Genomic DNA, 27,929 nt, shown 5'->3' on the forward strand with positions numbered 1-27,929 from the left:
GCGTTATCTAAGCAGTGGGCTCTCTGTTCCTCATTTGTCCCTCATTTTGGTCTGATCTATAAAGTTGTATATAAAATGCAATTTTTATCTTTCAAAAAGTGTTTCCCAGAGCTAAACCTTTCATCCAATTTCTAAATTGCTGCATTTGGAAATTTTAAAAGCTGATATAAAAGGAATATTAGTGGTAAAAAAAAGCACTTGTGGATTAATTTAACCCTTCTTTTTTTTTTAGGTTATGTCCCCTTTAACCGCTTGCCGACTGCCTCACGCCCATATACGTCAGCAGAAGGGCTCGTACAGGCAGAATCACATACCTGTACATTGCCCTTTAAGAGGCGACCAGCGCAAACCAATCAATAAATGTTTATTGCAATTTTAAATTTTTTTTTAACCAAAAATATGTAGAAGAATACATATTGGCCTAAACTGAGGAAAACATTTTTTTTATATATCTTTGGGGTATATCTATTATAGCAAAATGTAAAAAAAAAAAATTTGTTTTTTTTTTCAAAATTGAGGCTTTTTTTTGCTTATACGGTAGCAAAAAAAAAAATAAAAAAAAAAAAATAATAAATATATATATATATATATATATATATATATATATATATATATAAACCACAGAGATGATAAAATACCTCCAAAAGAAAGCTCTATTTATGGGAAAAAAAGGACGTCAGTTTTGTTTGGGAGCCACGTCACACGACTGCGCAATTGTCTGTTAAAGCGATGCAGTGCTGAATCGCAAAAAGTGCTCTTGTCTTTGACCAGCAAAATGGTCCGGGGCTTAAGTGGTTAAGGGGGTGTGTCAGGGGAGGCGTGTCCTATGCCTACATACATTTGCAAGTAGGTGTCCCTCATTCCCATCTCAAAATGTTGGGAGGTATGGAGTTGACTCAGTGGATGTACAAACTTCTCGCATGTTTAATAAAGAAAACCTGCACGGAGTAGTTACGCAAGCATCTAGTATTGATGACCTTCTCTTTCAAAAAATGTTAATTGCTTGACCACCATGTTGATCCAAACACTTGAAGTCGCTGACTGCGAACAGATCTCCAGATTAGGTGTTCTGACTTCATTCTGACTCCTCTGATCTGCATATCTTTCAGGTCAGTGACTAAGAGGGTGATAAAGCCATTGCATCAGCATGACAGCCAGGAAACTAGCATTTTCAAGATTAGGTTAGCAATGGCAGCCTCCATATTTATTTCAGCACGTTTCCTCTAAATTGCAATACATAAATATATTATGCATTTATATGCTGGACGTCAAATATTTTCTTAAAATTCCACAAACCATTTATTACAGGTACTTGTATAGCTCTGTCAATTTACATAGCACTTTATACATTCACATCAGTCCCTGACCTTTAAACAAGTCACATTCATTCATTTATACACATATGTTCACATACTGGGACAAATTAACTTACCAGCATGTTTTTGGAGTGTGTGAGAAAACCTGTACAGGGAGAACATTCAAACTCCAAACAGGTAGTGCTGTAGTTGGGATTTTAACTGACAACCTTAGTGCTGCTAGGTGGAAGTGCTAACCCCCTAGCCACCATGTAACCTAAATCTGCTGGAATATTTCAAATGCAAAAATATGTAATTAAATCTTCCAAACCTGAAATTGTCTTTGGAGACCAGGAACATTCGGCAGATATTTAAAAGTTCCCATAGGCACTTATGCTGGTCTCTTTCACACTGGGGCGGTGCAGACCACGGCAGTAAAACGGTGCTATTTTTAGCAGCGGCCGAGAAAAGGGTTAAAACCACCACAAAGCACTGCTGCAGCGGCGGTATAGCCGCGTTGCCCCATTCATTTCAATCGGCAGGAGATGTATATACACACCACTCCAAAGATGCTGCTAACAGACTTTTTTTTACTGTCCTGCCAGCTCACCGCCCTCGGGGCTTTTACACTGGAGACACAGGAGCGGCTCTTTCAGGGCCCTTTGCAGGCACTATTTTTAGCGCTGTAGCGCCTGCAAAGCGCCCCAGTGTGAAAGGGGTCTAAAAAATAGGCAGCAGTCTTATGAGCATGGGAAACCAAATTAGTCTGAGGCTGGGTTCACACTGCTGCGGGGGGGAGATCCGGATGTGATTCGCACCGCACTGCAGTGCAAATCACATCCGATCTCCGTAGCGATGCGAGTTCAGCCATACAGATAGTATGGCTGAATTCGCATCGCTCCCGCAGCAAACTCGCACGGGACCCTTTTTTTGGTCCGCAGCAGAATCGGATCGCATGGGGGTTTACACCATGCGATCCGATTCCTGTGCGAGTGTGCAGATCGCACTGCGATATGCGGACGGATCTGGGGGTGTCATTAACATATCATTGACACTCCCAGCCGTCCGCATAGGGCAGTGTGAACTGCCGGCGGGAGGTATGCGATGCGGGAAAACGCAGCGGATTCGCGGCGTTCCCGCATCACTATAGTGTGAACCTAGCCTGAAGGATGTTTTTTTTCCTGAATTGGAGGTTGTCTCGTATGCCTGCCTTTCACACCAGATGTAGTTCCATGCTATTCTGTGCAGTTCCGTTTTTTCTGCACCAATACAATGGTTTCTGCACTGGAAACTGACTGCATGGTGTGAACTAAAGCCATTAGAATACATGGAAAATACTGTGCATGCATTTTTAGTGCTAGTTCACACCAGACGCAGTTCTGTATGCTTTTGTTCTGCACTAAAAATGCATGCACAGTGTTTTCCATGTATTCCAATGGCTCTAGTTCACATCATGCAGTCAGTTTCCAGGTGCAGAAACTAACAGAAAATTGACTGCATGGTGTGAACTAGAGCCACTGGAATACATGGAAAACACTGTGCATGCATTTTGTGCAGAAAAAAAAGCACACGGAACTTATTCTGGTGTGAACTGGCCCTTAATCTAAACAGAAGTGCGTATCTTACAAAAGCACACCTTTTGAGGCTGGATTCACACCTATGCAGTTTTAGGCCTGATTCACACCTATGCATTTTTAGTGCTTTTTGTATTTTGCAGATTTACACTACAGAACGTGTTCTATAGGAAACCATGTTAAATGGACTGTAGTGCAAAAAGCATTAAAAATGCATAGGTGTGAATCCAGCTTTAGTGCTATTTGCATGTTGCAGATTTGCACTACAGTCCATTTAACATGGTTTTCTATGGAACAAGTTCTGTAGTGCAAATCTACAAAATGCAAAAAGCACTAAAAATGCATAGGTGTGAATCCGGCCTAAGGCTCGATTCACATCTATGCATGTTGCTTTTGAGCGTTTTTTGCAGTGCTTTTTGCGGTGCTTGCTGCGTTTTTGGACACGCGTTTTTACTCGCGATTTTGCCGCATTTTGCGGGTTTTTTTTTACACTGTGGTTGCTTAGCAACCAGATATATACAGTGGAAAAAAAAAACCGCCAATTTGCTGCAAAAACGCGGTATAGGAACCCATGTTAAAAAATCTCCTTGCATTTCTGCAAAATGCATCATAAAACGCGCTAGTGTGAATCGAGCCTTAGGGGATAAACTGAGCAGGTGGTCATACACATTAGAATCTCCTTTACACTTGCCCAATGATGCAATGAGAAGATAAGCCTAAAGCTGGCCATACATTATACAATTTTCTTATTTAATTTCCTTTACATTTACCTGAAACTATGTAGTGCATGGGGCCTACCTGATTGCATACAAATTGAAAGTGTTGAGGTTTGATCTTGAAAGGAAAATTGTATAATGTTTGGCTAGCACTGTACCTTTCTGGTTGTGGGAATTGTATCGATACCTGCATCGCACTGCTCTAGCAAGACACGCAGGGCTGTCATTCATTCTGAATGGCACTCCTACACATATCAGCCCGCAGCACGATCGCAGGTGCGGAATCACACGGAATCTGCATGGTGAAAAAGACTGCATCTTTAAAAAGGTCCATGCACCTTTTTGTGAGGATAATACAGCACATTCAAATGAAAGGGCTGCCATGCCAGAGCAGAAGCTAGCCGTACTAGTGTGAACCTAGCGCATAGTCAACATTCACATGGGTGTATTGCCGGCCTGCAAACAGGCATGAACAGCTACGGCTGCCTGTCATTGCAGTGCATGGGCTCAGCAGCCACTGTGATGTACTTGTAGATTCTTGCTGCTGGGATTTGCAGCACAGCAAAGTGGTCATGTTAATGATGCCTAAGCAATCCATTTGTATACAGTCACACAGGTCCTGGCATTGCAGAGTTGTTTGTAGATGTAAGCTCCCATTTGTTTATTACAGATACTTACTGTATATAGTGCTGCCAATCTATGCAGTGTTTAACATATACATTGTACATTCACATCCATCACTGTCCTCAAGGAGCTTACAATCTAAGGTCCCTAACTCACATTCATAGATACTAGTGCCAACTTACCAGCACACTCTTTGGGATGTGTGAGGAAATCCACACAAACACAGGGAGAATGTACAAACTCTGTGCAGGTAGTGCCATGGATGGGATTCAAACCAATGACCCTAGTACTACTAGGCAGAAGTGCTAACCGCTTAGCTACTGCGCTGCAACTGTCCACACCTGAGCGTTTCTAATTGTCCTTATTTACATTTGTGTGCTCAGTCACCTTGCCCTCTACACCCTATTCCCAAAAAGGGATGGCTACTTATTTCTTGCAGGTGCCCACATCCGCTCGGATCGTCCAGGAGATGCAAACAGAGGTTTGCCCACCTCCCACCCCCAACCTTCACAGACACGTCACAGATCCTAGAAGTCTGCTGGACCATTCAGTGGGTCCAGCATGGCTCACACATCTGCAGTGGAAAGCCTGTGAAGGAGTCACAGCTGGCTTCCCACATTTAACATGTCGGCGCTGTGGATCTGAAGACCAGCAAAGAAGCGGCCCAGGTGAGGACAGCGCTGGATCCCTGGACAGCTGAGTGTCTGTGTATTAAAAGTCAACAGCTACAGTCTTTGTAGCTGCTGGCTTTTAATTTTTTTGGAACCTGGCTGAAGGTCTGCTCAGGTGTAAATGCAGGCTGAAGAAGGTTGTACAATCAGATTGTGTAATGTATGGTCAGCTTAAGATGTTTGCTCATACATGCACATTCAACCTTTCACTGGTGTCTACAGTCAGTTTACCATTTTAAATAATTATATTGAAAAGGAGGAAACCACTTAGGCTGCTTTCACACTGGGGCTGTATTCAGGCGTTACAGCGCTAAAAATAGCGCCTGTGTAACGCCTGAAAAAAACCGGCCCCTTTAACTCCAGTGTGAAAGCCGGAGGGCTTTCACACTGGAGCGATGCGCTGGCAGGACGGTGAAAAAAGTCCTGCTAGCCGCATCTTTGCAGCGGTGAAGGAGCGGTGTATTCACCGCTCCTAAACCGCTCCTACCCATTGAAATCAATGGGACACCGCGGCAATACCGCAGGCAAAATGCAATATAGTTCAGCTCACAGCAACCCAATAACATCTGTCTGACTTAACAGAAGGTTGGTGATTATGTGGATTACTGCAATGATTTATTTTCTTTCCGATTTAAAATGTGTAGGGGCAGGTTAACACAAGGGTCTTTGTTGAGGGCCTTTTGTTCACATCAGATGTGCTTGTTTCTCTATATGTCGATGCATCTTAGGAGGAGGTCAGTTTATTTGCACCTTTTAACACATTTTCTATAACCTCAGAAGTAGGGATGAGCTCCGGTGTGTTCACACACACTCCACGTGCAGAGCCCGTCAGGAAGTCGGCGCAGCGCCAATCACAGGCAGTGAGACATTGCCCGATCTCTGCAGCCGCCCATCGGGGCAATGTCTCACTGCCTGTGATTAGCGCAGCGCTGCGCCGACTTCCTGGTGGGCTCTGCACATGGAGTGTGCGAACGCACTTGAGCTCATCCCTACTCAGAACATCTTAAACTGAAATCAAATACAAGCAGATTGAAAGCAAGCTGCATTGGCCCAGCGATCCAAGTTATAGCCTACCCCCACAGGCCCTAAGTGTCGGTTCACACTGTAGCGATGTCAGCCATTGCATGTGAGTCGCACCACACTGCACAGATCAAATGCGACATCTGTGCAATGCAAATTCAGCCATGCAGATTGTATGGCTGAATTTGCGTTGCATTCAGACGAAAATTGTGCAGGAACCTTTTTTTTGTCTCCACCAGAATCGGATCGCATGGGTGTCAACACCCATGCGATCCGATTTCTGATCCGAATTCACAGTTCGCATTGTTATATGTGAACCAATTTGGGGGTGTCATTAACTTTCTATTGACTCAGGCAGTGGTTCACATAGGGCAGTGTGAATTGCCTGCAAGTTTTATGCGATGCGTGAACAGGTACTGGAATATGCTGTGAACTGGCACTTACCGTGCAAACAGAAATAGTTTGCATTGTCAAAGCCTACCAATCAGATTCCAGGTGTAATGGGGCAGCTGCCTTTTCAACAAAATTGTTCTGCTTTGTTTTTAATTAGAGAACTGAAATGTGGGATCCCAGTTACTGATGAGAATGGAAACAGACTTGGGGAGTCTACAAAAGCCGCCCAGCAAGCCATTGCCCAGGTGGTTGTATCGCGAATTGGCATGGCGGCACCTGCCATGGGTAAGTGAATTGCTCTCCTGTTCCTCTGCTTGTTACCATTTATACATTGGGTAAGGTTAACCTAGTCTTAGCAAATCTTGAAATGCTAAGCTGAATTCCACCTTGTATTGACTTATTTGACATTTCACGGACTAAATTGAAATTTTACACACTGTACATGTCTGTTAATGGTATTTTTCATTAATAAAGACTAGTAAATTGCTTTAAAGGTCAAGAAATACCAGCACCGATTTCATGCTAAGATGACTTCAATGCATCTTTTTGAAACCTAACTGGATTTTTTTTTTTTGTAAAGAACCATTTTAAATGAATTTTCCCCTTTTATAAAAATGGAGGACCCCTGCTTCTTATCCGTGCTTAGGGCAACACAAATCGTACTCCATGCTAAGCTATGTCATTTTTCTATTATCTCAGAATGTAATGTTAGATCTTTACTGTATCTATAGGTGCATACCTCTTATGAGGGTTAGTGATGCCCTCTGATCCTGTTTTTGTAGGCACTGGCCCACTCTGTATATATATATTTGAAGAGAAACCCAGCACACCAGCTCTTTTTTCTTGTTATTGGTCCTTCTATAAGCATGATTTAATTCAACCCATTTATGCTTTGGTATAGGGCAATTTTTAAATTGTATTTTTCGTGCGCTTGAGAATTGCAGTAGAGCCTCGTAAACACGATTGGATTTTCCGTCAGGGATTGTGTAATGACAGACTGTTGGTGGAAAATTTGACCGTGTGTATGCTCCATCGGAAATTGTTGGATTTTCCGCAAACAAATGTTGGATGGCAGGTTTAAAAAATTTCTGAGGACAAATGTCTGTCGTCGGATTTTCCGATCGCATGTTTGTAAACTAGCATTCGTAATGGAGATTTTTTTATAGTGATATCAAGAATAATATTATTATGCTTGTTTTTTGTTTTTTTTGTTACCACAACACCATTATCCTGTTGTTTTTAAGATCAAAGATACAACTATGTTGGTGTCCCTTGTTCATTTTACATTTTATTTTTTTTAAATGTAACTGCCTACTCCCAAACTGTCATCTGAAGTAAAACACACAGCCAAGTATTATTCTATACAATTTTTTTTATTGTGCATTAAAAAAAGAAAACAAATGAAATTAGACATCTCCCAATAGAACTTAACCAAAAAGTGCATTCTATGCATTCAAAAATATAGAAAATATACCAAATCAAATCATTATTCAACCAAAAAATAAAATAAAAGCCTCATGCATGTGTCCTGCTTCTTAATATAGGGGGTCAACAATGCCAAGAGTTGGTGAAAGCAGGGATCCGTCATTCGGAGATAATTCCGAAACTCATCTGGATTATTCTCCTGGAGCTCCCGCAGCAAAGGCATGTGACATAATTGGTCACGATTAATAAAGCAACCTACTTTTGATCCAAGAAATCCTCCTCCTCCTGTTCCTGGATTGGACTTGGGTCAAAGCAATAACTCCAAGGCCAATAATAAATAGCACGTTATCTCCTCAGATTCCGCAACAGGGCTGGTTGACGAACAGCCATTCAGTAATGAACTGAAAAGAGTGAATCAACACTCGCCAAACTTCTACTAACAGAAAATTAGCAGAAGAAGCCCAAAGGGTGGCACTAAATAGCTGAAAAACCACGTAGTACGTCACTATATTCGTGTTTGTTGGCCGACAATTCCTTTTGTCTACAGAAAATCTGATCACGTGTGTGCGAGGCTTTAGGCTGCTTTCACACAGGCTTTCCGATCAGGTCTGCCTTTCTGTTTTTCAAATGGACCTGATAAAAAGCTCAATGAAAGTTTATTGGCAGGTGAATGTAAATGGATGTGCTTTTGTTTTACATCAGCCTAAAAAAGCAGTATTTTTCTGTTTGGACCTAAGCCTGACAGTTTGGAAGTAGCCTGATGTAAACGGACACAAGTTAATCTAAATCTGGTTACCCAAGGAGTCTTCATGGGCCCACTAACATCTGCTGTCAAAATGTGGACAGAAAAATGAATGGGCATGGATGTCACTTTGGCCTTATTTAGCCCTGATTCAGCTGGGGTCTGTTCATGGACCATCATGAAAACTGATTAAAGCGTGACATTTTAATCCTTTTACACCAGTTTACACATCCATCTTCAGTTATTTTTCAGTTTAGTTACAAAAAATCTGTTTTTCACATGTTCATTTTTTTTTTTTTTTTTAGCTGTTTACATCTCTATTCAGGAGAGAAACATAAACAGAATCGACATAAACATACATTTATATCAGTTTATGCCCGCAAAAATGGAACAGGACGCAACCTTTTTTTTTTTTATCTATCTGCGGACAAAGGGACTAGATGTAGACTTACATTGTGGTTCAGTCTGGATCTGTCCAAGAAACTTAGGCTGCTTTCACACTGAGGTGCTTTGCAGGTCCTAAAGTGCTAAAAATAGCGCCTGTAAAGTGCCCTGAAACAGCCGCTGCTGTGTCTCCAGTGTGAAACCCCTGGGGCTTTCACAATGGGGCAGCGCTGCAAACCCGTGGGTAAAAACTGCCCCGCTAGCGGCCGCATAGCGCCGCTTTACCGCCAGCACACACAACGCCCCAGTGTGAAAGTAGCCTTACAGACAGATCTAGCCTAAATGCCATTTTGAAAGGGCCTAACTTTCAAGAAACTCTTAGGCCCCTTTCACACTGGGGCCTGTGTAGCGCCTGAAAAAACAGCCCCTTTCACTCCAGTGTGAAAGCCGGAGGGCTTTCACACTGGAGTGGTGCACTAGCAGGATGGTGAAAAAAGTCCTGCTAGCCGCATCTTTGGAGCGGTGTATTGCCCGCTCCTACTCATTGAAATCAATGGGGCAGCACGGCTATACCGCCGGCAAAGCACCCCTGCAGCGGCGCTTTGCGGGTGATTTTAACCCTTTTTCGGCCGCTAGCAGGGGTTAAAACCACCCCGCTAGCGGCCGCAGACCGCTGCTAAAACAACGGTAAAGCGCCACTAAAAATTGCCTTTACCGCCAACGCCCGCACCGCCCCAGTGTGAAAGGGGCCATAGTGGGCTTTGGAAGGATGAGTGGCAAGTTTGTCTTGTTATATAGTCACTTGCATCGATAATGGCAGAGACTGATTGTGCAAATAAACAGTTTAAAATCATCATGGATGCTTTATATAAGTGTGAGTTCCCTTTCCAAGATATAGTATATCTTCTTGGAATTCATGTAATCTGGGTGTCAATAGAAAGTTAATGACACCCCCAGATCGTTTCGCATATTGCAGTGCGAACTGTCAAATGGTGCAGAAATCGGTTTGCATAGGTGTAAACACCCATGCGATCCAATTCTAGTGTGGACCAAAAAAAAGGGTCCTGCACCATTATGGTGCGAATGTGATGTGATTTCAGCCATACAATTTGTATGGTTGAAATTCGAATCGCCCAGATATCGCATGTGATCTGCGCAGCAATGCGGTGCGGATCACATATGTGTGAACCGGCACTAAGGGTTCGTTTTATGGGTTCAAGAAGGCGTATCTTTATTGATTTTCACTGAAAGTATGGTCTGTAATGGTTGAGGGTACATATGATTACACCTGAATCCTAAAGACATATAAAACAAACTTGTACTGTCTTTAATATTGTTTGGAAATCAACATCCATACAGTACATACTCTACATTGAGCTGAATGAGTAATGCCCTGTACACATGGTCAGACTTTCCGATGAAAAATGTGCGATCGAATCTTGTTGTTGGAAATTCCGATCGTGTGTGCGCTCCATCTGACTTTTTCTTGTCAGAATTTCCGACACACAAAGTTTGAGAGCTGAAACTAAAATTTTACAACAACAAAATCTGATCATTTAAATTCCGATCGTGTGTAGACAATTCCGATGAACAAAGTGCCACGCATGCTCAGAATAAATTACGAGACAAAGGCTATTGGCTACTGGCCCATTTATAGTCCCGCAGTACGCGTTGTACGTCACCGCGTTCGGAAAGATCGGATTTTCCGACAACTTTGTGCGACCGTATGTATGCTAGACAAGTTTGGGCCAAAATCCGTCAGAAAAGATCCGACGGATTTTGTCGTTGGAAAGTCCGACCATGTGTACAGGGAATAATTGTTGCCAAAATGTTGTCAAAGATGCCCAACTTGAAGTGGAATTCCAGGCTCTAACAAAGCCTAAACTGCTCCCACCCCCCTTCTAACCACCCTGTAGAAGGAAGATCCTTATAGTTATTCTCAGGGCGCTTCAGTCTGGTCAAGTGGTCGCCCCAGCAGTTGGGTTCAGGGGGGAGGAGAGAATGCTGTCAATGAATGGAATGCCTAGGTGGTGACATCAACCATAGGCTTACTATGAGGCATCCATTGTGGGCGTTGCTTACTCTCCCCTGAAGTTGTCGCTGGGAGCCAATCAGATGATCAGACCGGAGCGCCCTGAGAATAGGTAAGAGTAAGCACTTTCCTTCTACATGGTAATTAATATAGGTGTTAGAAGGGGGTGGGGGTTGTTCTAAGCTTGGTTAGAATGATCCTGGAATTCCACTTTAAGTTGGTGTACTTAGGGGATCCAACAGCCTCTATAGAACTTTGATTTGAGAAAAGAAAGAACATCATTGTCTTATTCAATGTGGACAACATTGCAGAGGGGGGAACTTGCATTAGTGTCTGAACCGTAATGAATAGGTAAGCGCTAAGGACATCTAGGACCATTTCTATATTGTAAAAAATAATTGAATAACTATGAATTATATGCGCTGCTCATGATGTATTAATATTTGTTATATTGTAGTGTACTAGGCATGGTCTACACAGAGTATAATGTACAGCAGGTATAAGGCTTACATTGACTATTATTGTTCCTTGCTTTTTATGCCTAATTCATGTCTTTATCTTTCTTAGCTATCCCACCTGTAATTATGAATTTTCTGGAAAAGAAGGCGTTTCTTAAAGTAAGATTCAACGCAAAGTTCTGTACAGTTATCTGTTCCATAAAACAGTTGTATTTGTATTTCTTTGTATATTATTACACTTAAAAGGGTTATAAAATCTCACGGTTTTTCACCTTAATGCATAAGCATTAAGGTGCAAACCCCTCCCTTTTCTTTCTTACCTGAACCCGATCGTTCCAGCAACTCCAGCCGCTGTCTCGTGTCCTCATTGGATAGATTGATAGTAGCGGGAGCCATTGGTCACTGCTCTTTAGCAAATCCAGTGACATGGGAGCCAGGGACCGAGTCCTACTGTCTGTGTCAACTGACGCAGCAACAGGACTCAGGAGTGCACCCACACGGGTGCCCCCATGGAGTGTGGCTCACCGTGGGGGCACTTGAGGAGAGGAAGAGCTCGAAGCATTGCGGGGGGGGCCACAAAAAGGGAGGATTGGGGCCACTCTGTGCAAAACCCTTGCACAGAGGAGGTAAGTATAACATGTTTGTTATTTAAAAAAACAAAAAACAAAGCTTTACAATCACCTTAAAAGTGGGGTGCCCCCTAAAAAAAAAAAAAAAAAAAAAAAAAAAGTCAGCAGCTACAAATACTGCAGCTGCTGACTTTTAATAATTGGACATTTACCTGTCCCAGGGTTCAGCGATGCGGGGGAACAAAGCCCCCCCTCGTTCCCCGCTCCGTCATTATTTCCGCGCATGCGCGAGCGGCGCAGAGCGCCGCGATACGCCGCACAGTCATCTGGGACACGTGACAGGAGGTCCCAGATGACTGTGCGGTACGAGGGGAAGTGATGTCACCAGCCCGGGCAATGAAGAAGGCAGACTACGAGGGATCCCCTAGCAACAGGCATTTAGAGGTGAGTAAAAAAAATTATTTTTTCGAATTATTTTTTTTTTTTTTTAAGAATTTTAAACTTTTTTTTTGGTGGCAACACCACTTTAAGGGTTTATTTATAAAACATTAATTGGACAAATGTCACACGGTTTTTGAATTCCCCGTGTATTTTCTGTAATAGATTCTGAATAGATTCCTATGATTGTCATTGCTATCTTGTGGCCAAAATGTTGTATATTTTCAATTTTTATTTTATTTCTATTTGATTTCATTGATGTATTTTAGAAAACGATACCACATTGTGGAAAATCTGTCTGGCCTGCATGAATGTTTTATAAATGTCTATCATTTTTGTCTGCAGCCAATATCATTTTTTGTAACTAAACAGATAACTCTGTTTATTTTTATTTTTCCATTTGCTTTACCAGAATCGTTGCATAGAACCATCGAATAAGTTGTAGGCAGCCTATTACATGGTATACAGTCGACTTTCTTTTTCATTATTAGTGATGGACGAACTTCCGACGGGACGTTTCGCGAACGCGAAATGCGAACGGACCCAAACGTTCGCGAAACCGACCGTTCGCCGCGGGCCCCATTGACTTCAATGGGAGGCGAACTTTGCAAACCTTCATGTCGAATTTGCGGCCACGTGGTAATTATTAGGGGGTAAAACGTAGTCCCACCATCTGGACAATGACATAATACATGTATGAGGTGAATTTGGGATCGATAACTACAAGCATTTTTATTTTATTTGGGAAATTGTTCTAACAATTCAGGACTATGGAGCTAATGAAGGCAATGGAGGAGAGGGAAGGTCAGGGACCAGGGTAGGCAAAGAAGAGGGTGCAGGAGATGATCACCAGCAGCGTGACATACCGGAATGACACATGCACCGTGATAGAGGCATCTGACAGCAGCACCGTAATACAGAGCACTGACAGCAGCACCGTGACATACAGCGCTGACAGCAGCACCGTGACATACAGCGCTGACAGCAGCACCGTGACATACAGCGCTGACAGCAGCACCGTGACATACAGCGCTGACAGCAGCACCGTGACATACAGCGCTGACAGCAGCACCGTGACATACAGCGCTGACAGCAGCACCGTGACATACAGCGCTGACAGCAGCACCGTGACATACAGCGCTGACAGCAGCACCGTGACATACAGCGCTGACAGCAGCACCGTGACATACAGCGCTGACAGCAGCACCGTGACATACAGCGCTGACAGCAGCACCGTGACATACAGCACTGACAGCAGCACCGTAAGCAGCCCCAGGAGGAAGTCAGCACAGCACAGGGATGGTGTGATCCCCTCATAATAAGAACCCCCAGGAGGAAGTCAGCACAGCACAGGGATAGTGTGATCCCTTCATAATAAGAACCCCCAGGAGGAAGTCAGCACAGCACAGGGATATCATAAGCAGCCCCAGTAGAAATATGACACCGCTCAACCTCTTCAAAGAGGAGGGTAGGGGCATATAGTACGGTGTGCTTTTTTGGGTCAAGGAAGTGAGCCAAATGAATTAAGAAGGTCTGTGTGCTTGATTAAAAAAATAGTTTATAGACATATACATGGTCTACTGGTCACATGTGTTGAATTCCTCCGAGATCCATGCCTCATTCATTTTTAGAAATGTGAGGTAGTTAACACTGTGGTGAGCTAGGCGAGTACGCTTATCGGTCACAATCCCCCCTGCTGCGCTGAACGTCCTTTCGGACAGGACACTGGATGAGGGGCAAGCCAACAGTTCGATTGCAAATTGGGCAAGCTCTGGCCAGAGGTCAAGCCTGCCCACCCAGTAGTCTAGGGGTTCATCACTCCTCAGAGCGTCCACATCGGCCGTTAACCCAATGTAGTCGGACACCTGACGGTCTAGGCGTTCCCTGATGCTGGATCCGGATGACACCTGTCGATGGGTCGGCTGAAAGAATGACCTCATATCCGAAGTCACCAACACATCTTCAAACCGGCCTCTTCTTGCAGGCGCTGTTGGATTGGTACCCGCAAATCCTTCTCTGGGAGTGGGAATTGCTCCTCTGCCAGCGCACGCAAAAGCAGAATGCAGCATTTCTCGAAGCAAGGCCTGGAAGTGCTGCATTCTGACAGCCCTCTGCGACGGCGGTAACATTTCCGCCATTTTGTGTTTGTACCGGGGGTCTAAGTACGTTGCCACCCAGTACTGGTCCTTGACCCTCATGCTTTTTATACGGGGGTCCCTATTAAAACACTGGAGCATGAAGGCCCCCATTTGCACTAAAGTGGAAGCGGTGTGGTGGCCTGGCTCCTGCTCATCATCCAGGATAATGTCGTCCTCTTCATTCTCCTCTCCCCATCCTCGCACAACAGGGATCCCAGAAAGGTTTAAAGCATGCTCTTCTTGCTCCTGCTCATCCGCCCCGGCACCATCCTCCTCTGACTCCTCATCAGACTCCTGTTGTTGACTTGTCTCAGATAGAGTAGCCCCCCCTGGGAATTCATCCAGCATTGCGACTTCCTCATCTTCCCGCTCCTGCTCCTCCACAGCCTGATCAATGACACGACGCAATGCACGCTCCAGAAAGAAGGCATAAGGTACCATGTCACTGATGGCGCCATGGCTGCGACTGACCAGTTTGGTGATCTCCTCAAATGGCCGCAGAAGTCTGCATGTGTCGCGCATGAGCAGCCACTGGCGCGGTGAAAAAAAACCCAGCTCCCCAGAACCGTTTCTTTCGCAGAGTTCATACAGGTAGACGTTAACTGCACGTTTCTGCTGGAGCAGCCTATCAAGCATATAGAAGGTTGAGTTCCATCGCGTCGGGCAATCGCAAATAAGACGTCTGACCGGCAGATGGTGTCGCCGCTGAATGTCAGCAAGGCGAGCCATGGCCGTGTAAGATCTTCTGAAATGGGCCGAGATTTTCCTTGCCTGCCGCAAGATGTCCTGGACCCCAGGGTATTTGACAAGGAATCGCTGCACGACCAAGTTTAAGACGTGTGCCATGCACGGCACGTGCGTGATTTTGCCCTGTTTCAATGCGCTAAGCAGATTGGCACCGTTGTCACACACCACTTTACCAACTGTCAAATTGAGCGGTGTTAGCCACTCATCTGCCTGTGAACGCAAAGCTGAAAGGAGTGCCGGGCCAGTGTGGCTCTTTGCTTCCAGGCACAACAGACGCAGCACGGCATGGCAACGTCTCACCTGGCATGTGGAATAGGTTCTGGGGAGCTTGGGCGGTGCAGTGGAAGAGACGCTAGCAGCGGAAAAGGAGGAGGCAGCTGAGGAGGAGAGGGAGGAGGATGGAGTAGGAGGAGGAGAAGAAGAGTCAGGCCTGCATGCAATCCGTGGCGGTAAAACCAAATCTACACGGGTGCCACGGGTTACATGCTTGACGGCCGTCAGAAGGTTCACCCAGTGGGCAGTAAAACTGATATACCTTCCCTGCCCGTGTTTGCTAGACCACGTGTCTGTGGTCAGATGTATCTTGGCACCGACACTGTGTGCCAGAGATACATTCACTTGCCGCTGAACATGGCCATATAGCTCTGGGATGCCCTTCTCTGAGAAATACTTCCTTCCTGGGACCTTCCATTGTGGTGTTCCAATGGCCACAAATTTGCGAAAGGCCTCCGAGTCCACCAGTTTATATGGCAGTAGTTGGCGGGCTATGAGTTCTGACAAGCCAGCCGCCAACCGTTGGGCAAGAGGGTTATCCGGCATCATCATTTTTTTACGCTCAAACATTAGGCCCACGGAAGCCTGCCTTTTTGCAGAAAAATGTGAGCTTGGCGTGATGGAAGGTGGAGTGGAGGACAATTGTGAGGAGAGAGGAGAAGGAGAAGTAGAAGACGAGGCTGGACGGTGAGAGCCTGCAGTGTGGCTTTGTGTGTTCCGTTGCTCCCACTGGGCTCGGTGATGGCTGCTCATGTGCCTTCTTAAGGCGGTCGTCCCTAGGTGAGTATTGGGCTTACCGCGACTAACGCGTTGACTGCAAAGATTGCAGATGGCAACGCTATTGTCAGCAGCGGACACGTTAAAAAAAGCCCACACTGCGGAGCCATGTGCCGGTGTCCTGGGAGCGCCAGATGTGACCGTACATGGTCGATGACTCGCTCCTGATACATTTGCAGTCTGCTTTGTCCCTGCTGTGCAATGTAAGTCATTGCTGCTTCTCCTCCCTATCTGCTGGTCCATATCTCCCTCTGAACTCCCCTCCTCTTCCTCTCTTGTGGGCACCCACGTGACATCACTAGACACGTCATCATCAACGTCACCTTCCCCACCGCTATAAGTAGAGATCTCGGAGTAGGCAGCAACACCGGGGACCAACCTCCTCCTTGGGCTGATCTGGGTACTGGCGTCAGACTGCTGAGTAGCGCTTGTTGCTACCTCCTCTTCCTGATCCAATACCAAGAGTGGCTGCGCATCAGAAATGTCCTCTTGATATGGATCGGAAAATAATTCCAGTGACTCAAGCGGAAGGTATGTGGTGGTGGTGGTGGTGGTCGTGTTGTTGGTGGTAGTGTCTTTGGGGGTGCACATAGCAGAGAGTGAAGAAGAGGGTGCAGATCGAGAGGATGAGGAGGGTGCAGAAGAGTAAGGCTGAGCGAGCCACTCAACCAAGTCTGGTGCATCCTTTAAAGTAATTGAACGCACCTTCTGCAACTTCCCACTTTGGCTCAAGCCTGTTGCTCCTGCCCTACCCCTACCACCCCTGCGGAAGGGCCTGCCTCTTCCTCTGCATGTCATTTTTTAAATGACCCTGTGACAAAACTCTTAGTCCCTATACCGCTGAAGGACTGCTGCAGTATAGGTGAGCGGTCAGCAGTGGTGCACGTCAACCCTATCTATTGTGGACCTATAGCGGTCCTTACAGAACAGCAGACTGTACCGCACTCAAGCCTATGTACCGTAGCACCCTATACCAAGTTACCAGTCCTTATAAGAACTTTTGTGGACCAAGCAGGTTGTGTATTAGTGTTTAGCAGACTGTACGTCAGTCCCTATACCGCTGAAGGACTGCTGCAGTATAGGTGAGCGGTCAGCAGTGGTGCACGTCAACCCTATCTATTGTGGACCGATAGCGGTCCTTACAGAACAGCAGACTGTACCGCACTCAAGCCTATGTACCGTAGCACCCTATACCAAGTTACCAGTCCTTATAAGAACTTTTGTGGACCAAGCAGGTTGTGTATTAGTGTTTAGCAGACTGTACGTCAGTCCCTATACCGCTGAAGGACTGCTGCAGTATAGGGCAGCGGTCAGCAGTGGTGCACGTCAACCCTATCTATTGTGGACCGATAGCGGTCCTTACAGAACAGCAGACTGTACCGCACTCAAGCCTATGTACCGTAGCACCCTATACCAAGTTACCAGTCCTTATAAGAACTTTTGTGGAACAAGCAGGTTGTGTGTTAGTGATTAGCAGACTGTACGTCAGTCCCTATACCGCTGAAGGACTGCTGCAGTATAGGTGAGCGGTCAGCAGTGGTGCACGTCAACCCTATCTATTGTGGACCGATAGCGGTCCTTACAGAACAGCAGACTGTACCGCACTCAAGCCTATGTACCGTAGCACCCTATACCAAGTTACCAGTCCTTATAAGAACTTTTGTGGACCAAGCAGGTTGTGTATTAGTGTTTAGCAGACTGTACGTCAGTCCCTATACCGCTGAAGGACTGCTGCAGTATAGGGCAGCGGTCAGCAGTGGTGCACGTCAACCCTATCTATTGTGGACCGATAGCGGTCCTTACAGAACAGCAGACTGTACCGCACTCAAGCCTATGTACCGTAGCACCCTATACCAAGTTACCAGTCCTTATAAGAACTTTTGTGGAACAAGCAGGTTGTGTGTTAGTGATTAGCAGACTGTACGTCAGTCCCTATACCGCTGAAGGACTGCTGCAGTATAGGTGAGCGGTCAGCAGTGGTGCACGTCAACCCTATCTATTGTGGACCGATAGCGGTCCTTACAGAACAGCAGACTGTACCGCACTCAAGCCTATGTACCGTAGCACCCTATACCAAGTTACCAGTCCTTATAAGAACTTTTGTGGAACAAGCAGGTTGTGTGTTAGTGATTAGCAGACTGTACGTCAGTCCCTATACCGCTGAAGGACTGCTGCAGTATAGGTGAGCGGTCAGCAGTGGTGCACGTCAACCCTATCTATTGTGGACCGATAGCGGTCCTTACAGAACAGCAGACTGTACCGCACTCAAGCCTATGTACCGTAGCACCCTATACCAAGTTACCAGTCCTTATAAGAACTTTTGTGGACCAAGCAGGTTGTGTATTAGTGTTTAGCAGACTGTACGTCAGTCCCTATACCGCTGAAGGACTGCTGCAGTATAGGGCAGCGGTCAGCAGTGGTGCACGTCAACCCTATCTATTGTGGACCGATAGCGGTCCTTACAGAACAGCAGACTGTACCGCACTCAAGCCTATGTACCGTAGCACCCTATACCAAGTTACCAGTCCTTATAAGAACTTTTGTGGAACAAGCAGGTTGTGTGTTAGTGATTAGCAGACTGTACGTCAGTCCCTATACCGCTGAAGGACTGCTGCAGTATAGGTGAGCGGTCAGCAGTGGTGCACGTCAACCCTATCTATTGTGGACCGATAGCGGTCCTTACAGAACAGCAGACTGTACCGCACTCAAGCCTATGTACCGTAGCACCCTATACCAAGTTACCAGTCCTTATAAGAACTTTTGTGGACCAAGCAGGTTGTGTATTAGTGTTTAGCAGACTGTACGTCAGTCCCTATACCGCTGAAGGACTGCTGCAGTATAGGGCAGCGGTCAGCAGTGGTGCACGTCAACCCTATCTATTGTGGACCGATAGCGGTCCTTACAGAACAGCAGACTGTACCGCACTCAAGCCTATGTACCGTAGCACCCTATACCAAGTTACCAGTCCTTATAAGAACTTTTGTGGAACAAGCAGGTTGTGTGTTAGTGATTAGCAGACTGTACGTCAGTCCCTATACCGCTGAAGGACTGCTGCAGTATAGGTGAGCGGTCAGCAGTGGTGCACGTCAACCCTATCTATTGTGGACCGATAGCGGTCCTTACAGAACAGCAGACTGTACCGCACTCAAGCCTATGTACCGTAGCACCCTATACCAAGTTACCAGTCCTTATAAGAACTTTTGTGGACCAAGCAGGTTGTGTATTAGTGTTTAGCAGACTGTACGTCAGTCCCTATACCGCTGAAGGACTGCTGCAGTATAGGGCAGCGGTCAGCAGTGGTGCACGTCAACCCTATCTATTGTGGACCGATAGCGGTCCTTACAGAACAGCAGACTGTACCGCACTCAAGCCTATGTACCGTAGCACCCTATACCAAGTTACCAGTCCTTATAAGAACTTTTGTGGACCAAGCAGGTTGTGTATTAGTGTTTAGCAGACTGTACGTCAGTCCCTATACCGCTGAAGGACTGCTGCAGTATAGGTGAGCGGTCAGCAGTGGTGCACGTCAACCCTATCTATTGTGGACCGATAGCGGTCCTTACAGAACAGCAGACTGTACCGCACTCAAGCCTATGTACCGTAGCACCCTATACCAAGTTACCAGTCCTTATAAGAACTTTTGTGGACCAAGCAGGTTGTGTATTAGTGTTTAGCAGACTGTACGTCAGTCCCTATACCGCTGAAGGACTGCTGCAGTATAGGGCAGCGGTCAGCAGTGGTGCACGTCAACCCTATCTATTGTGGACCGATAGCGGTCCTTACAGAACAGCAGACTGTACCGCACTCAAGCCTATGTACCGTAGCACCCTATACCAAGTTACCAGTCCTTATAAGAACTTTTGTGGAACAAGCAGGTTGTGTGTTAGTGATTAGCAGACTGTACGTCAGTCCCTATACCGCTGAAGGACTGCTGCAGTATAGGGCAGCGGTCAGCAGTGGTGCACGTCAACCCTATCTATTGTGGACCGATAGCGGTCCTTACAGAACAGCAGACTGTACCGCACTCAAGCCTATGTACCGTAGCACCCTATACCAAGTTACCAGTCCTTATAAGAACTTTTGTGGAACAAGCAGGTTGTGTGTTAGTGATTAGCAGACTGTACGTCAGTCCCTATACCGCTGAAGGACTGCTGCAGTATAGGTGAGCGGTCAGCAGTGGTGCACGTCAACCCTATCTATTGTGGACCGATAGCGGTCCTTACAGAACAGCAGACTGTACCGCACTCAAGCCTATGTACCGTAGCACCCTATACCAAGTTACCAGTCCTTATAAGAACTTTTGTGGACCAAGCAGGTTGTGTATTAGTGTTTAGCAGACTGTACGTCAGTCCCTATACCGCTGAAGGACTGCTGCAGTATAGGGCAGCGGTCAGCAGTGGTGCACGTCAACCCTATCTATTGTGGACCGATAGCGGTCCTTACAGAACAGCAGACTGTACCGCACTCAAGCCTATGTACCGTAGCACCCTATACCAAGTTACCAGTCCTTATAAGAACTTTTGTGGACCAAGCAGGTTGTGTATTAGTGTTTAGCAGACTGTACGTCAGTCCCTATACCGCTGAAGGACTGCTGCAGTATAGGGCAGCGGTCAGCAGTGGTGCACGTCAACCCTATCTATTGTGGACCGATAGCGGTCCTTACAGAACAGCAGACTGTACCGCACTCAAGCCTATGTACCGTAGCACCCTATACCAAGTTACCAGTCCTTATAAGAACTTTTGTGGAACAAGCAGGTTGTGTGTTAGTGATTAGCAGACTGTACGTCAGTCCCTATACCGCTGAAGGACTGCTGCAGTATAGGGCAGCGGTCAGCAGTGGTGCACGTCAACCCTATCTATTGTGGACCGATAGCGGTCCTTACAGAACAGCAGACTGTACCGCACTCAAGCCTATGTACCGTAGCACCCTATACCAAGTTACCAGTCCTTATAAGAACTTTTGTGGAACAAGTGAGTTGTGAATGTTTAGCAGACTGCAGCAGAAGGGCAGCAGTCAAGTATAATATCCTTTCTATATTTGGAAGAAAGAATATTATACATGTACAAGCCTATTACTGTACCACTGATACCAGTCCTGAAAAGAACCTTTGTGGAACTAATAATAACAGCAAGTCTTTAAAATTACCCTCACTGCCTGACAACACTGCTTCCTTCCTGTCCCTATACAAATTGGCAAAAAAAGAGAACGATTAGTGGTTACTGGAACAGCTCTTTTGTGGACCTTGATAGTAACAGCTAATGATGATGATGATGATGATGATGATGAAAGACTAATCTGGCTGTCCCTGTAGCATACACCGTCCTTTCCCTTTCTCTAAACTAACAAAAGACACTCAGGCTGCTGCAAGAATCAGCAGCACAGCAAACCTATCAACACCTAACACCTATACCAGTCCTGAAAAGAACTTTTGTGTACCAAATAGCTAGTGGTTTATCTCTCCCTACTCCACACAGGAACCTGTCCCTATCGTAACAGAAGAAAGAATGTAAAATGGCCACCGGATCGGGTGTATTTATAGGTTAGGGGGAATGTACAAGTGTCCATGTGCTGTCATGTCTCAATTGGCTGTCCTGTATCACATGATAAACGTGTCACCAAAGGTTAAAGTTCTTGTATACATTAAACACGTAAGTCCGCCGCGGCGAACGACGGAAAAAGGCGTTCGAACGTGCGGACCGCGAATGTCGGAAATTCGCCGCGAAACGACCGCCGGGCGAACCGTTCGGCCATCACTATTCATTATCCTCCTTTTTAAACCCTCAATAAATATTTTATAGTAGATTTATCACAAAGATCAGAGTCACCTCAACTCAACCTGTATCTCTTTTAGTTATGGGCATTGCCCTTTTTGTTAGAGTGGAATGCCTTTGACCTTAAATTTTTGCCAGTGGTTTTCTGGCTGCCTGATCTAATGATGTCACGGGTCCTCTTTCTTCTCCTCTTTGTGGCGGTAGTGCAATGAATGGCGCTCATAAAGTGACATGTAAACATTGCTCAGTACAGTAATTATCTGTACCCAGCTGCATGCCCAGAGGGCAGGTCTATGGCAGTATTGCTTCAGAGGACATGGGTTAAATGATGCTGGCAGTCATTTAGCCTGGAAGGCTGGTAACACTTTGTGGAAAAAATTTACTGTGGGCTTGAAGGTAAGTATTGCAGCAAAAGTTGTATTTTTTTTTTTTTATATTGGCTAGGCTATTCACCTTATTTATTTATTGTTTTTGTTGAAGATCAGATTTAAACCATAAATAAATAGTATTATCTATAGAAATGCCAGGGATGCAATGTTTCTGTGAAACTTCATTTTTAGTGGCCCTTTTCAATATCTGCCGGAAAGAAGCAGACAAAAAAAGACCTACAACAGTTTACTAAATCCTTATGTTCATTGTTATTGGTGGGATTTTGTCTCCAAAATAGGGCTTTTTGTTTTTCCTTTTGGAAGGTCTTCTTTGTATATAGAAAAGTGCTTCATCTTAATAAGTAAATGTATTATCTTCATGATTATTTTATCTTGTTCCTTTCCCCAGCGTTATCCATTGATGAATGCACCCTTACAAGTTGGGCTAGTTGGCTTTTGGTAAGTGTTGGAATTGTTTTAAAATGGTTCCTATATAAATCAGGGACAAATATATGTACAATAACCAGCTCAGCTGTTCATTGTATAGGAGCAATTTTGGAACTGGTATATCGGGGATAATTATTTAAAGTGGTTGTGACCCTTACATAAACCCAGTGAAGTGATTAGCCTCAGGAAAATAACATGATTTTTGATCACAGTACTGCCCACAGACTCCTGGGAAATGATGACACATCATTTCCCAGGAGCACAGGTGAGGGAGAAAGTGACGAGGAGCTCCGCAGACCAGGAAGTGCCAAATTAGGAGGACTATATAGCAACAGGGAGATTCTGGTAAGTATAAAAAAATGTTTTCCTCCAAATGTTTTTTTTATAGGTTTAGAGGAGTCTGATTCTGAAAAAAATAATTCAGGGTGGAACTCCACTTTAACTCCAACGTAAAAATGCATATAAAATCAAAGGAGAAGGCCTTAAACAAATACAATGCTGAGAGATCATCATCAGCATTCCAACTTTAAAAAGAATGCAACAAGAAATGTAAGGGTGCAAGCAGGGTAGCTAAGATAGAACACAGAAGGCACATAGCGGTGGAGAGTAAGAAAAATCCCAATAAATTCTTTAAGTAAATAGTAAGAAAGGGAGGTCAGATCATATTGCTCCCATAAAGAATGATGAAGGGATTCTGGTTACTAAGGATGGAGAGATGGCGAAGGTATTGAATTTATTTTTCTCCTCAGTCTTCGCGAGGCAATCAGGGAGGCTTCAGTAACCAAAACTGCAATGTTTATCCTCATGATACGTCACAGGAAGCACCCTCATGGCTAACAGAGGACAGAATTAGAATAGACTTGAAAAAGGTAACACTAATAAGTCACCGGGACCAGATGGCTTGCACCCGAGGGTCCTTAAGGAACTGAGTCAAGTAATTGCCAGACCATTGTTCCTAATTTTTACGAACAGTCTACTGACTGGAATGGTACCAGCTGATTGGAGAAAAGCCAATGTAGCACCAATCTTTAAAAAAGGGCCAAGATACATCCCTGGGAATTACAGACCAGTTGTCATGGTTATGCAGTAATCTTCCTCTGTTTGCTTACCTTTCCTCATGTGTTCAGACTAAAAGGCCAGCCACTTCCACCTGGTGGTTTTTATAACTTCTCCTCTAAGCATGGCTCCACCCCAGGCCCTATCAGGGAACCCTATATTAACCTGTGCGCTGCAAGCCAGCGGTGCTGATCAACCATTGTGTATTCATTGTGTGTTTGGCTTCCTGTTTCATGCTTGCTGTGTGCTCTACGTTTGTCTCTGTTGCCGACCTTGGCGTGTTCTCAACAATTCCTGTCTGCTTGTGACCTTGACCTTTTGGCATGTCCCCGACCATCCCTGTCTGCCTGTGACCCTGAACCTTTGGCATGTACTCTGTTGTTCCTGTCTGCTAGTTGCCCTGACTTCTGCCTTATCCCCTTACTATCCTTGTTGTTCCAGCCTACTGCTTCCTTCTCCTGTAGTCTACTGTGAGCGTGAGCTGTGAGACCCTAGGGGCCGCGACCTGGAGCCAGACTGCAGTGAAGTCCATCCTCACCACTGGAGGCTCTGTCGAACAACTGCTGGTTCTTAGACTCCGCGCCCTGGGGAATCTATGCTCTAGCTCCGACTGGGATCTGTGTTAGTGATCCAGTAGACCTGTGTCCTGTATCTCCCTGGGTACAATCCGCAGCAGTCAGTCCTAAGGTCAACTACCTAGCGGTGCACTTCCGACTCCTACGTAGGGCATCTGTCACCTGGTCTCAGGTGACTTGACACCAGTTAGCCTAACAATTGTATTCAAGCTCTTGGAGGGGATGATAAAGGACTATATACAAGATTTTAGTAATGACAACGGTATCATTAGCAGTAACCAGCATGGATGAAGAATTGTTCTTGCCTAACCAATCTATTAACCTTCTATGAGGAGGTGAGCTGCCATCTAGATAAAGGAAAGCCCGTAGACATGGTGTATCTGGATTTTGCAAAAGCATTTGATACAGTTCCCCATAAACCTTTACTGTACAAAGTAGGGTCAATTGGCATGGACCATAGGGTTAGTTCATGGATTGAAAACTGGCTATAGGGGCGAGTTCAGAGGGTAGTGATAAATGGGGAGTACTCGGAATGGGCAGGGGTGGAAAGTGGGGTCCCCCAGGGTTCTGCCCTGGGACTAATCCTATTAAATTTATTCATAAAAAGACCTGGAGGATGGAATAAACAGCTTAGTATGATCTGCAAATACCGAGATTGATCTAAGCAGGGCAATAACTTCTCCACAGGATGTGGAAACCTTGCAAGAAGATCTGAAAAAATTATTGGGGTGGGCAACTACATGGCAAATTAGGTTTAATGTGGAGAAATGTCAAATAATGCATTTGGGTGGCAAAAATAGGAATGCAATCTACTCATGGGGGGAGAACCTCTGAGGGAATCTAGGATGGAAATGGACCTGGGGGTCCTAATAGATGACAGGCTCAGCAATGGCATGCAATGCCAAGCTGCTGCAATCAAAGCAAACAGAATATTGGCATGCCTTAAAAAGGGGATTAACTCCAGAGATAAAATTATAATTCTCACTCTACAAGACTCTGGTCAGGCCGCACCTAGAGTATGCTGTCTAGTTCTGGGCACCAGTCCTCAGGAAGGATGTGCTGGAACTGGAGAGAGTCCAGAGAAGGGCAACAGAATGAATAAAGGGTCTGGAGGACATTAGTTATGAGGAAATGTTAGGAGCACTGAACTCTAGAGAAGAGACGCTTGAGAGGGGATATGATTTCAATGTACAAATACTCTACTGGTGACCCCACAATAGGGATAAAACTTTTCTGCGTAAGGGAATTTAATAAGACATGCAACCATTTACTAAAATTAGAAGAAAAGCGTTTTAACCTTAAACTACGTAGAGAGTTCTTTACTGTAAGAGCGGTAAGGATGCGGAATGCCCTTCCACAGGCAGTGTTTCAGCAGGGAGCATCGATAATTTAAAAAAACTTAGATAAGCACCTGAACGACCACAATATACAGGGATATACAATGTAATACTGACATATAATCACACACATATGTTGGACTAGATGAACTTGTGTCTTTTTTCCTCGCCTACTATGTAAGAGGAACAAGGCAATAGACATAAATTACACTTAGTGCTCTGGATACGTACGTAGAGGGATATGCTTTTCTTATATTTCATGTCTGAGGTTTACGTCCACTTTAAGTCAGCCGTTTTAATTCTTGTATTCTGTAGCTCAAATCTCTCTTTATTAGTAACAGGTTTCAAGAGAGTAAATTGAATGCATTGCCCTAAGGTGGCAATCAAACACCTTGTAAATGCTAGATAAAGGAATAATGGACTTTATAAGCACGTATAAAAAAGTATAAATTTTTATTAATTCACATAAAGTACATACATATACAACAAAATTGTTCTATTAAAGCAATATGGAACACAAATGCCCACACTGTGACGTAGCATTCCTTTTGATGAGTCCCACAATCCTCATAGGTTAAAAATAATTTCTTGCTCTACATGTTTTGCGACCTGCTGTCGCTTCTTCAGGAGCTTCAGTAATTCTATCTAAATTGATATATTCAAAATTAAAATACAGTACACCGTTGATATGGTAATACAGATGTGTGTATGTACATGAACTCACCAAAAAATATATGGGACTTAAAAAGGATAATCTCAGATTTCGTCTGCGCTGAGATGGTGACCACCAAATATCTCTTCTGTATGGAATATGACCATCAGGAACTGCCACGCGGTAGCTGCAGGGGAGGCGCATATAGTTGGGGTGTGGGGATGTGTAAGTACGGCTAAATATAAAGAAACAATAATACTAAATGTTGAAGCGAGCTATTATAGATACTAGAAAGCTCAATAAAACAAAATAGAATCTTTCATCCCATACTTACATGGTTTATAAGTAAGCAGTGTGCTTGCACTGCTGCGTTTTATCACTTTAAAACCAGAGACAAAAACAGATTTCGAGAAGCATAGTAATAATTTGAATTGAACTGTTGATGGCTACCACCATAAAAAATGTTTTCCAATAAGCTGCACAAGCTCCATTGACTAACATAATTGCTTCCAATATTAAACTGCTCATTTGTGCCCTTGGCGTGTTCCCATCAACAGCCTGATCCTTGATCAAACTTCAAATGGGCCGAGGATCGGGGATGAATCTGAATTATTTATGACCATCCTTACATCTGTAAACATTACTTATTGGCCTGTACAATTATTTTAGTGCCATGTTTATGTTATTCAGTAGCTGTAAACACACCTTTTGATCTATTACCACTGTAGGAGTCCTTGACATAGAGAAGCTTCTTCTGCAGTCTTCCATGAAGAAAACAGTTGAATAAAGTAGCACGTTTAATTATGTGCCTAGTTAATTCTATGCCCAATTATCTTTTTGATGGTGTAAAGACCATAGCCTGTCACATGACCCCCCTTCCCATCGCTGTTGTATAATTGATACAGTCATGTATATCTGATTTGTCATCTACTTAGAATATAACCTTTCTTCTGTTTTAGCTTGGTCTTTGCAACGCCGCTATGCTGTGCCCTGTTTCCTCAGAAAAGGTGTGTAAAACTTTTTTTTTATAAAACAGGATATCTCCTTTCAAAACATAGCATTTTGCTCTGTTGTAACTTCCACTGTTCAGTACATGTTAGTATTCTGTATAGACATTGACATATGGCACAAGCCTATTGCTACATCATTAGCAGGGAACAGTATGGAAGCAGCCATAATTGTCCTACCTGCCTGATTGAGGTCTCAGTACTTATCATGGTGGTCATTTCTACTTTATGCCGCGTACACATGAGCGGACTGTATGGCATACTTAGTTCGTCATACAATCCGACGGACAGTCCGTCGTACTTTCCACTGAACGGACTTGACCACACACGGATGCACAAACAGTCCGTCGCAAGCTTGCGCGATGACGTGTACAGCACGTACGACGGGACTAGAAATAGGAAGTCCAAGACACAGCAAAGCACCCTTCCGCCGTGTAAA

General features: G+C 44.7%; 1 protein-coding gene across 2 annotated transcripts in view; it reads left to right on the forward strand.

The window, feature by feature from the left end:
* The window catches only part of SFXN3 (sideroflexin 3), a 75,618-nt gene that overhangs the window by 36,581 nt on the left and 11,108 nt on the right, over positions 1-27,929 (forward strand). For both annotated transcript variants that reach the window (XM_077455329.1, XM_077455327.1), the window contains 4 exons: positions 6,451-6,578; positions 11,444-11,493; positions 22,826-22,875; positions 27,443-27,490. In XM_077455329.1, the coding sequence (XP_077311455.1) occupies positions 6,451-6,578; positions 11,444-11,493; positions 22,826-22,875; positions 27,443-27,490 (276 nt within the window). The remainder of the gene's footprint in view (positions 1-6,450; positions 6,579-11,443; positions 11,494-22,825; positions 22,876-27,442; positions 27,491-27,929) is intronic.

This window comes from Lithobates pipiens, unplaced genomic scaffold, assembly GCF_037356315.1.
Source record: "Lithobates pipiens isolate NorthernLeopardFrog02 unplaced genomic scaffold, aLitPip1_a1.2 Scaffold_25, whole genome shotgun sequence".
NCBI lineage: Eukaryota > Metazoa > Chordata > Amphibia > Anura > Ranidae > Lithobates > Lithobates pipiens.